The sequence below is a fragment of the Equus przewalskii genome, chromosome 30, assembly GCF_037783145.1.
Source record: "Equus przewalskii isolate Varuska chromosome 30, EquPr2, whole genome shotgun sequence".
NCBI lineage: Eukaryota > Metazoa > Chordata > Mammalia > Perissodactyla > Equidae > Equus > Equus przewalskii.
Genome location: NC_091860.1, coordinates 2,185,219 through 2,198,285, shown reverse-complemented (window position 1 = coordinate 2,198,285; position 13,067 = coordinate 2,185,219). Strand labels below are relative to the sequence as shown.

Genomic DNA, 13,067 nt, shown 5'->3' with positions numbered 1-13,067 from the left:
CAGCAGCTCACCACACAAATGGCTCACCTGGTAGTCTGGAGCCTGCTCCAGAACCCCCAGATCACAATTCGTGTTTCAATAAGATCCCCAGGTGGCTCACTTGCACATGAGAGTTGGAGAAGCAATCTCAACAACTTTTCTTTGAAAGAAATATGTTGTAAAACTTTCCCTTATTTTACAAGTGAAAAATATAAGAGATTATAGTAGTATTCAAGGCAGGAATTTTTGGAAAGAATGCAAAGCATCGCCACACACTTTAATACAGTTTAAGAGCACATGTGACTAAGCTATACCACTTTTTCCTTCGATGCCCACTACACTGCTATTTTTAAAATCTGAAATACCAGCAGAGACTCTGTTTCTAAGGTTGGTCAACACAAAGAATAAACCAGAAAAGAAGTATCATATCATAATTTTGATGTGCAACGTTTTGCATTATCTCAATTTTACTACTTGTAAAATGTCCAATGCTTAAATATTTCCCAAAGAAATGATATTAAAAAGCACTTACCTGTGGTGTGTCTTTCTGCATTGACGTAGTAATCTTAAATTTTGTTCTTTTACTGCTGAAGTTCATATTTAATGAAAATGAAGATTCCGCATCGATGTCTTCCTACAATTAAAAATAATTCATTTACATTTATAAAAAATTATTAAACAGTTGCTGCAAATAAGGTCATGAAATTAAATAACGACCAAGCAAAAAAGACTAAACTCTCATAATCTTTTACATTACAAATATTATTTAAGAGTAAAATAATTGTCTTCTGTCAAACCAAAAAAAAAGCAGTAACAATTCTTTTCTAATATTACACTTGATAGAATTTTAATCAGTTTAGATTTAGAAATGAGCTATTTTCTGGCCCAACTATTATATATATTACCTTTGCCTAAGACAGAAGAGTCAAGCTCACTGGCTTAAACAGAATTTAACATTTTAATTTTTATGAAACACCAACGTTCATAATTTTTCCATCACCCCAATTTGAGAAACCGAACAACCTAATGTTTCTCAAAATGCCGCAATTACAAAATGCCAATTAAAAATAACCAACTAGAGAAACAAGCTGTTTCCAGGGCACACGAGGACCATCTCTCCGTGACCCGGGGTGATTCTGACAGAGCTCATCCTCCAAGTCATGTTTTATTCACTCTGCCAGAAGCAAGTGGTCTTTTCTCAAGTAAAAGCTGTTAAGCCAATTTTTAGAATTACAACTTCTCTATCAGGCTTATGAAAGCCACTCATATCATGCAGTGGAATTTCTCCATTCACAGGATCAAGAAGCACTTGGCAGATGGACTCATTCTCAATAATAACATAAGAAATTCTGCTAAGGAACTGGCAGATTCATAATTAAAATTTAATGTGCAAACAACCTATATTTTGTGCATTTCTGGGCAGCAAAAACATGTTTTAGAAAATTTTTTAAGCATTTAGTGAAGTTTAAAATTTTTAACTCAAATTTTTAATCATAATTAATTGCCTCAATTAAACCTTAATATTAAGAATTTAATATTTTGTTAAGATTCTGAAAGTCAGAAAAATTAATCATTTCTCAAAATTAAGAAAAGCCTGATTTGAATTTCAGAATAAAATGCCATTTAGAGCTGTTCAATTATAGGCTAACAAATATTACCATAATCTTAGAGATGTCAGCAAAATGAATTGATGAGAGAAATAAGCTGTAGGCTACTAACCAAAATAAAAATGAAATATTTACAAGACTTTTTTCTTATAGGCACAATAATTTGAAGCAGGAGATTTAACCCACATCCGTTGCTTTTTTAACCATTTAAATATCCAAGATACCCTCTAACAACAACAAAAACTTACTACTAGAAAAATAAGTTGTAAAGAAAAAAGGAATCTAGTATTGGCTTGCTATTCTCACGACAGACATTAAAAATATATGGTGGTTAGCTGAGTCCTGAAGTTAAGGGACATGAGAGTGGGAGCATTTGGGATGGAGTGATACATGTCAAATATGTGTACAAAGAGATATCAATAGGCTGTCATTTCCTATTGTAGGACCATGTAATTAAATATTAACATGAAAAATACTCAGACAGATTTGTGAGAAGCTGCAGTTTTCAAACCTCAGTTAACCAGAATCTTCCCAGTGGCAGAATTTATACTTTTCAGTAAACTGTCATAGTACAGGACAAAGAAAATCAAACTAGAAAGGGCACGCAGGCACCAACTTATATAGCCATCTCTGTGACTCCTCCAGCTCACAGCTGTAAGGAGTCTGGAGTAATGTAGCTCATTTAAGCACTTTCCAAAGTACGAAGGTCATTAACAACTATAACCTTACTTTTAAAACTGCAAACATCCCATGAAAAAGCTTTATGTTTATAATACTTAAATTTCTTGAAATATTACCGCATACCTTTTCTGAATCATGGTTAATCATTTTCACATCAAGTAATGATTTGATTGTTTTCGTCAGTTCCTTCTCATTCATCTGAGTGCTGTCTTGAAGCTCTTTATAGCTGACAGTCTCACTGTTGTTAAAGGCAAGAAGAACTGCCATTTGGTATGTTGTAACCATGGCTACATATGGTTTGCCCAGATAGTTCATTTTAACTTCTCCTACAATTAAAACAAAATAGTGATAATAAAGTGATCAAAGAAACATTTCAAAATTACTTGAGTAATAATTATTTTGCATATTTTTCTCTTCAAAGAGAGAACCAAGGACTTATTAAATCGTTGTAAAGCCATTTCTGCTAGCAATGTAATTAGGGGAGGGATATCAGTTTTGAGTACGTAGTATGAATTATAGTCAGGCTATCATAATTTTGCCAGTAGGTATGAACAATGTCATTAAATATTAATAGGAAGGCTAAGACTTGGGCAGAAAAAAAAAAGAGGACGTGGGGCTAGGAGGAGAAACGGACAGACAGACAAAGGGGAGAGAATGACAGCTTGTAAGTAGCAACTGCCTCATACGCTGTGTACATCTGGTCTACCCCAGGTAAGGTTCAAGCCTACAGGGAGGTCTGCAAGCACAGAGAAGATGCTTCTGCGGCTCCACCTAAACTGTCATTTCGCCAAAATTTAACAATGCTATTTTGTCTCATAAATAACATTTTTCTACCCAGTAATTTTCTAGAGGCAAATACAAACGGGAGGAGAGACAAACAGGCAGATCCATTATTTTGTTGAAATGGTTGATAGAACAAAAATGTTCTAAACTCTACACTACCCTGAGAGCTACAAAAGATACAGCAGGTTTAGGCATACTACAGTGCTGCAACGTCCCAGGGAGACAGCACACTGAAAAGCTTGTCACAAACAGTATGACAAACAAGCATGCACTCTGTTACACACACAAAAGTTAACGCAAGTCAAAGAGCAGTTTCCTAAAGCATACAATTGTGGTTTAGTGACTGTATTTTCTCTCTCTCTCTCTCTCTCACACACAGGCTGCATTATTTGACTGTTAATGGATTTATAAACCAAACCAGCATGAGATTTGGTTTTAGAGCTCTCTACTGTAACTCAAGGAAACTGTATTTCACATGAACTCACTGCAGAGGCTGCATTCTCCCTGTTAGTAGTAATTAGTAACTCTGATCAAGATTTTGTGCTTCTTGTCTTTATTCATTATGTAACAAAGATTTTAAAGGATATAAGTCAATTCTCCAACTTATCAATACCACACATGCCTAATCTAACTTTCATTATGCCTCAACTTATTTCAGAAAAAACTGATATTCAGAAATATTCTTCAAAATTATCTGAATAAGAACACCTAGAGAAAAAATTCTCTCTGAATTTTTGTGAAAAGAGGCTTAATATATTAATTAGAATATCCAATTCATGCAAAGTAAAAAATTATCATTAGGAGTGTCCTACTAACATAACAATTAGTATAAAGAGTATTTTAAAGATTTTCATTTCAACATTTAAGTTTCGGAAATGTGATAAGAAGCAAAACATCACATAAATTGCATATATTGTTTGTGCACAGACTGCTTAATCATATGCTAGAAACAAGTATGAAACAATGCATCAAGCCCCTGGAAGATTAAGTAGGACCATCAGCCAACATGTCCCTGATGCTGTAAGATACTGCCATGGGTTTGGAAACAGAATGAGTTTTCTGTGACACAAAACAGTCTTTCACTACCACCAGAATTCAAGGAGCATTAGGAGACAATGCAAGTAAGGGGTCAAGGTATCATTTACTTATTATCAAGTTCATTCTACAACCCTTAAAAAGAAGAAAACTAGTTAGTTTTGTATTATGCCTTTTTTGTAGTTGTTGCTATTTTTCAATAAATTGTTGGGATCAGGGGCACATGGACCTCTTCCCTTTTTGTTCAGCACCATGCTCTTATTAGTCAGCCCACAGCTGAAATAAACGGAGAAAGAGGGACATGTGGGGCAGGGAGGGAAACTCCAAATTTGGATGGTTTATTTAACTACTGCCATGTGAAATGACAAAAGAGGTCATTTACCCTGCAGAATAGGTTGGCAAACTCTACGAAACTCCAAACTACAAAACATTCTGATACATAGATACTTTAAAAAATAAGCCAACCATAATTCAAGTGGTATTTACAATTACAGGAAATAAAGAGTGGGCAGAACTCTCCCAAGAGTTTCATCCAAGTTACTCCCCCGTGACCTGTCGGCTCCCTAGCCTCTAAGGGAAAGCTCTTCTTTACAGAAGAATGTCAGCTAGTAAATGTTGCATGATTAACAGAATATTATTAATTTGCAAACAGTGATGAAATAACTGATTCAAGCCACAATCACCAGTGGAATGCTAAAACCATTAGGTAAGGTTGTTCCTGGAAAAAGGTATTCCTATGGGACCTAAGTATCACCCCTCAGGTCACGTGCGAATTGAAAAAGGGAAAGAGTATCTTTCCAACAGAGATAGCTGTTGGTCAGCACCTTACCCAGGTGACCAAGTATAGTATCTCCAACAGTGGGACAATCTGACATTACATGCCTTATGATGTAATGCAACATGAAGGACACAGGACCACCTAAGAAGTATTCTTGCCAACAATATTGAATCTAAATATAATCAAACTTTTAGATCTAATTTCTACTTTACAGAAAGTACAGGGAATAGAAAACAAATAAAATACCTCCCAAGCAAATAATCTGATAAATCCAGAACACTCGCTGTTCTCTAAGACAACTGCCCTGGTCTTTTCCAAACAGTACTTGGAGCGGGCTTAAAGCGGGAGGAGCGGCGGGGAAAGGATGTGGGAGATACAATAACCAAGTACAATTAGTGACATTTGATTGCTTTAAAAACAGGCATTAAAGTCTCTTGAGGGATAATCAGGGAAATCTGAACAGAGACTGCACATTAGATATTAAAACCCCTCACAATGTTAGCTGTTGAAGTATTGAAATCAATAACGAGAAAACTTCAGTCAATGACAAAGAATCACGACCTTTTAGGGTATGTGCAACATTCTGGTGTGACTTTCATTTTGGCAAATTTGCCAGATTTCATTTTGGCAAATAATACTAACACATATAATGATTTACAGCTCACTAAATGTTAATGCGATCTAATCATATGAATTATTTATGCATCGTCTACGTTTCTATGTGGATGATGTGTCTCTCTTGGGTTCATCATTTATCACTTCTCTCTCAGCAACTGACCTGGGATTCCTATAACTTCTTGTGAGGCCACAAATAAAACTCATTTATATCCAGACAGTGTAACAGTGTCCAGGTTCTGCATTTGCCTCTCTTCATCAAGTTGTTCTCTCAGAATAATTCTATCCAATGTCCTAATCATAAATCCAATGGAATTTCCCTCTTTCTCTCATTCAGTTTCTCTGTCATATCTGATACAGAAGATTGCTTACTTCTTAAAATTCTTACTCTCTTGGTGATAAGCTCTCAACATCTTCTTTGCCTATCTTAGCTAAGTCCTATTCCTTCTTGAAAACCGAGTTCAGAAGCTATTTACTGAGAACCCTTTCCTCACCTGCAGCTGTTTGCTACCACTGACCTATGGGATGCTGCAATACCATGGGCTTGCCTCTCTATCAGAACACCCCAAACACTGTACTACAATTATTTACTTGTCTGTCCTCCTACTAGATGTGAGCTTTTTGAGGGCTGAGGCTCTGTATTTTATCTGTATGTGGCATACAGGAGTACTCGGAACACAGAAGATGTTCTCTGAGTTGATAAATGAATTTTACAAAGATAAAAGATGAGTAAACAGGTTCAGAGAAGTTAAGTAACTTGCTCAAGGTTTACAGCTAGAGGCTAATATCCCTACATCTTCTGATTCTAAATTCCTCCAAAGACCACTTTATCCCCTATCTCCAACCACTTGTGGGCTCTGGATGACAATACAAAAATACCTGGGAATGTGGAAATGAACTAGGAAGGACTAATTTTGACAATATGTATAAGCACGAGTGACAGGTGTTCTCAAAAAACAGAACTGAGTGATCAGTCCAGGATCAGAGCCAACATTCTAAAGAAGTCCTGGAGCTTTGTGACAAATGTGGGGATTCCAGAACAAGGACCTTAAAGGTGGGTAGTGTTTGAGAACCTCTTGTTAAGTGAATAAATGAGAAACAAAACCAAAATAAAACTTTGCACAACACTTTCACTGACAGATGACAGATATCTTCGGTGCCTTCAGTGATTCAAAACAAGAAATGAATTTACAACATTAACATCTCTTTCCCAAAGGAAGAAACTATTTGGCTTTAATTAAGATACATACACACAACACTAAAACAAACCAAAACAAACAAGAATTCCAAAAATCTGGTTATTATAGATCAGCTTGGGAATTTAATACAGTTCAAAAACAGAAAAAGAAAGTTGTTCTCTTTCCTATTTAGGTGTTATTGGTAACAGTTTTCATGTCAAATTCCAATGGCAAAAGCTATATACAGTTTTTTCTTTTTTCCTATATAAAACTAGTTGCTGAACACCAAAAAAGTGAGCCCTTCACTAAAATTACTTCAGGAGACAGGATGATTATTGCTGAAACACTGAGAATAACCAAGAGAGCTTTAAATTCACCAAGATCGATAGTCAGGGGAAGTAAATTAAATTCAAGAACATTATGATATATCAGTTTTTTTGTTATCCAAAGGCTGGTCCAGCAATGTTTTCTTCTTAAAATCAATCATATTAACTAAATGAAAACAGAAAACATTCACAAAAGATGTAAAATTAAAGGCCAACTACTAAGTGACTACTTACTAAAAATACCAATAAACATCTCTTTATTTCACAAACTACTGAAAAAATTAAAATGCCCAGCTTGTTCAATAAAGATAAATTTGTATAAATATGTATTACTATGTACTAATTACTATGTACTAATATGTATTATTAACATAATGAAATCTCGTATTCCAAATGTAAATTAAATAAATGGCATTTAAGAGAAATTACTCAGATGCAATTTCTCTTACGTGAGTGAATACAAAGAATTTCCTAATAAGGGTTATGGCAGCTGATCAGATTTCCTTGCACCATTTCTAAGAGAGACAAACATACACAGCCTTCCCCTTCTTGTAGAGAAAGCAGATTCAATGCACTTCTCAAAGCACAGCTTCAGCAAAAGTAGAGCAAATCTGAGCGCCTGCTTTCGCTAACATCTTCAGGCAACTCAGAGCAACACACACAGTCTAGAACCATCCAGCTCCTGAATGACAAATCCTATTGTCAAATGAGTGGACCTCACTGTTCCAGAAAGAAGCAAACGAAATTATTAGATTCTGATTAAACTTTTCTAAAATTGGAAACTACTGGAAATTAAGACATTCTAGAAAAAGGATTTACTATTGAGTTTACTATAGTACCATAAATAAAAATCAAATGGTTAGGTCTCCTTCTAACGCTATAACAGTTAATGAAATTTCTAAAGAGATCTGGCATATTTAGAGAAAATAAAGTTTTCAGGAGTATCAGACTCATCAAGTCTGGATTTCTAAATAAAATTTCTAATATCTATAAAAAGTAGTTTGTTATATAAATGTAATAAACCATTATAAAATTCAGAAATTTTCTTAATAAGCAGTAATAATACAAGCACTATAATTAAACTATCATTAGAAAAAACTTATAATTAGGCTACAGGAAATTTCTAAATTATTAACATAAGCATATCAGGTAAATTTCATTAAACTAGATATAATTTAATGCATTTTACCTGTACAGAGGTAATGTAACCATGTAAGTTTCCTCCCACTGAAATGCTGACTGTAAAATAATTCAAACTGTAAAAAAGAAAAAATATCAAATTATTTTCAGCTACTATAACACAACTTACTTGGCTATTACTATACTAAAAAAGTAAAAAAAAAGTTCATGTTAGAAAAGACACTATAGCTCATCTGGTATACCTACTCATGTTACAGATGAGAACACACACCCATGTGCATCCCTGACCAAGAGCACACAAATATTAGCCCAGCTCTTTTCACTTACAACCTCGTCCAGAGTTCTCGCTTCTAAACCACGACCCTGTAAATGTGACTTTTTGTATAAATTCAGAAATGACACAGTCAGTGATTGATTATCATTTTTGAATATCGATTTGGATTTTATAAATACTAATTACTGATCCAAAACACCATCATATAAATTTCAATATGAAAATACAAATCATACTTTTATTTCTAATCTATTTGCCAACATATACCCTTGCCGAAGTGATGGGCTGACTAGTACTTTTGTGGTTACCCATACGGTGACATCCACAATCTAACTTCCACCTGAAGTCAAACACTCATACAAGCAAAGCTTCAGAGTACTTGTCTTTGTATCTGCTTTTGTTGATAATATTGCAAAAAATTAAATTTAACATTCTATTAACGTAGCTTTGAAATTTTAAAAACTCCTTCCTTGGATTGAATGTTAATTGTAGGACATCAGTCCAAAAAATACAGAGCTCTTTTAAAGAGTTAGTACACATATATAGTGAAAAAAATGACACTAAAATGTAAAAAAGGTAAAAACTCAACTTCATTATAAAACTGAAAAATAACCAAATACATCATGTCACAATTCAGAACTGTGGACACATTTTTAGCATGATGTGCCATACGTAATATACTTAAAGCTTTTATTTGTATACCAAACTTTAAATAAGCCATCAGCAACCTGTGCCCCATCAGCAGCACGACGCCCACTCCCTGCAACACAAGCCTACAGCCGCCAGCCCAAGAGAGTCACTGAACGCCTTCAGGGGTGTGTTCCAAGTCTGCCTAGTCCTGGGAAGCTGAAGCTTGTTGAGCAAGTTTCCCTCCAAAGGTGCAGGACTGTTCTCTATGAGCAAATCCACCAACCCCTTTGTATGATAAATGGGAAATTACTGGCACCTGCAATACTTAATATATTTCTGCCTGGTTCTAATCCAAAGAGAAAATCAAAATATGTCATAAAAGGAGCCCAGAAGTATGTTTTGACAAATTAATAATCTCTAGGGGTGTCAATAAAGTTCAATTACTATTATAGCACTCAATTTAATTATGAAACATTTACAATGAATTTGTGGACAAAAGCAAAATAACACATTTTTGAAGCTAAGAAAACCAAATTTTAAAATGCTCTTCATAAATTACTTAAACGCAAAACTAGCTTTAGGATGCAGAGTCAGCCCTCGGTATCTGCAGGGATTGGTTCCAGGACCCACCTGCAAATATCAAAATCTGAAAGATGCTCAAGTCCCTTATGGGAAACGGTGTAGTATTTGCATATAACCTATGCACATCCTCCCATACACATTAAATCATCTCCAGATTACTTATAATACCTAATACAATGCAAATGCTGTGTAAATAGTTGTTATAGTGTATTTTTAAGGAAATAATGACAAAGAAAAAATGTCTGTACATGTTCAGTACAGACCCAACTAGTGCAGGTGTTTCGATCTGCAGTTCGTTGAACCTGCGGATGGGGGAGCCGTGGACATGGAGGGCTGACTGTACATTCCAAGCTGTGAAGGCACACGTTTACCTCTTTATACTCCTGGCATCTAGTGCTATCAGTCAAGTTTTACTGATGATTATAGTGACGTGTCAAAAGAAAACATTCCTTTATCCTTAAATTTAAACTCTGGTTATAAAGACTCTCATATCTATAGCTAGTCAAGAACAGAAGATTAAGTTCTAAATGGGAATATTATAAATTCAACTGGTATTAAAAGACAAAAGTTGTAAAACTTGCTTAATTATATCATTAAATAATTGTGTTATTAGAGTTTATTAGTAAGAAATATATCTTGACTAAACTTCCTATTTTAAAGTAAATAATAGGCTAAAGAACAGCATCTTTCAATTACCATCTGACGCCGTTAATTAGAACTCAAAGGGCCTTAAAAAGTAATGTCTCATATTCAATGAGTTTATTCACTTCTAAGAGAGAGCTGCATCAATATATACTACTTTACATTTCTTTAGTGATATTCCGGATTGTGGACCAGGTATAAAGTAAGTATAACAATTAAGATTTATTGATCTAACATGCAAAATACTTTGAGTTGAAGCTTAATTTCTATAGTTTTAAAAGATACATAAGTGTAAAATGGAAGTAATTTGTGATAAACAGCTCTATTTAAGATTAAGATGTAAAATATATAAACGTTACCAAGGCAAGATGAATTAAATTTACATGTGAAAAATGTACACTATTAAGTACACAGATGGATTTTCATTCCTATGTAATTGAAAACTTGGATTTACTAGAAAAAAATATAAGGACAAACTCCCTCTACTGGTAATTGGAGAAAATTCAAATGGAGAGAACTGTATTCTTGCAATCATATTTTTAGTCAGAAAGAAATCTGCTTTCTGTTTGTAAATGAGGAAACTGAAACCTGATGAAGGTCATACATTAATAAAGTTTAAGGGGTTTACAAGCTATTATTGGGTCCAGTCTGGCCTGGTGGTGCAGTGGTTAAGTTCGTACACTCCACTTCAGTGGCCCAGGGTTCATGGGTTCAGATCCTGGGTGCAGACCCAGCACTGCTCGTTAAGCCATGCTATGGCAGCGTCCCACATAAAATAGAGGAAGATGGGCACAGACATTAGCTCAGTGACAATCTTCCTCAAGCAAAAAGAGGAAGATCGGCAACAGATGTTAGCTCAGGGCCAGTCTTACACACACACACACACACACACACACACACACACACAAAAACTACCATTGGAAAATAATTATTTCAAAGGGAGAGAGAAGAACAATATAAAGTTAGAAGGAAACTTTATTTCTGCCAGTCCCCACTCTCTGCCTTAATTTTGACCAGAAAAGCAGCCTCTTAAGAAATAAGTTTTAAGACTGTCAAAGGTGAAGGGTCAGTTTTCTTTCTCTTGCCTGGTCACAAATATATCAAAATGCTTTACCTGGCTACCCTGTCCCCTGCTTCTAGTTTGCACTGATCCTTTTTAAAAATCCATAAAAACATGAACTCACACTCTGCCTATTCAAATAAATGTTCTTCTTTACATAGTTTCTAAGATGTTTTGTGCTATCACGCCTTTTCAAAGAAGATGCAAAAAGTCCAAAATTAGACTCCTATTCTGAAAGTCTACCTTATGCCTGGTAGCTTGAAGGCTACCCGGCTGTTTAGACTACTCTAACTCTGGCATTATCACTATTACTATAACTAGTACCTCTTCTACTATTAGCTACCACTCATTGAGCACTTACTATATACCAGACTAAGCACTTTACTCTATCTCACTTCATCTTCCCAACATTCTGAGGAAGTACTATTACCAGTTAACAGGATATTGGAAAGTTATTTGCCCGAAGTCACAGAGCATAGCAAATGGCAGAATAGACATTTGAAACTAGGAATTATGATTCCAGAACCTACACTGTGTTATTTATAACCGTTATTTTGAAAGAAATAAAAATAATATATTTACTTGAAAAAATGATTCAAACTACCCACTGTGAACATCTCTAGGAAATAGTATAATGAAAGACCATTTTCATCTTAAACTTCATAAATGTATGCACAACTCACTGGTTCACAACCTCAAGTCACTGACCAAATAAGGGACTATTCAAACATAATGATGATTTCTCTCTAAAAAAAAATGCTACATTCAATGTTCATTCAAGAAATGTTCATTCAAGAAATAAGAAGCCTCTTTTGCTGAGTTAAAAAATCAAAAAGGGTCAGTTTCAAGAGAAATGAAAATATGTCCACTTGAAAACCTGTACATGAATGTTCACAGCAGCATCACTCATATACCAAAAAGGTGGAACCACCCAAATGTCCATCAACTGATGAATGGATAAATAAAATGTAGTACATCCATACAACGGAATATTATTTGGCAACAAAAAGGAATAAACTACAGATATATGCTACAACATGATGAACTGTGACATTATGCTGAGTGAGTGAAGTCAGTCACTAATGATTATGATGCTGCATGAGATGTCCAGAATAGGCAAATCTATAGAGAAAGAAAGCAGACTGCCTAGGCTGAGGTGGGGGAAGGAGGAAGGAAGGGAAAATGACTGACTACTAATGGGTAGGGGGTTTCTTGTGGGGTAATTGTGGGATAATAAAAATGTTCTAAAATTAATTGTGGTGATGGTTGCACGACTGTGTGAGTACAGTAAGAATCACTGAAACTGTACACTGTAAACGAGTGCACTCTATGGTGCCATGGTTTGAAAGTCCGTGCGCCTCGAAACTCACGGTTGAAGTCCCAAGGCCCCATGTGAGGGTATCAGGAGGTGGGACCTTTGGCAGGTGCTTAGATTACAAGGGTGGAGCCCCTCCCGAACCGGATCAGTGCTACAGTAAAAGACCCCACAGAGCTCCCTGGCTCCTTCCACCATCTGAGGATGTGAAAGTCTACACCCCTAAGAGGGCCCTCACCCAACCATACTGGCACCCTGATCTCAGATATACAGACTCCAGATCTGTGAGAAATCAACTTCTGTTGTTTATAAGTCACGCAGTCTGTGGTATTGTGTGACAGCAGCCTGAAGGGACTAAGACACAGGATCTGTGACTCTATCGCCATAAAGGTGTTGAAAACACAGTCCCTAAAGTCTCTTGAAAAGCTTTTTGGGTCATACT

At 35.5% G+C, this 13,067-nt stretch overlaps 1 protein-coding gene across 6 annotated transcripts in view; it reads right to left on the bottom strand.

Annotated features, from left to right (window-relative positions):
- Window positions 1–13,067, bottom strand: part of CUL2 (cullin 2) — a 97,353-nt gene that overhangs the window by 2,503 nt on the left and 81,783 nt on the right. For all 6 annotated transcript variants that reach the window (XM_070601635.1, XM_070601638.1, XM_070601634.1 and 3 more), the window contains 3 exons: window positions 8,172–8,238; window positions 2,391–2,593; window positions 512–613 (listed from right to left, as the gene is read on the bottom strand). In XM_070601635.1, coding sequence (XP_070457736.1) covers window positions 512–613; window positions 2,391–2,593; window positions 8,172–8,238 — 372 coding nt within the window. The remainder of the gene's footprint in view (window positions 1–511; window positions 614–2,390; window positions 2,594–8,171; window positions 8,239–13,067) is intronic.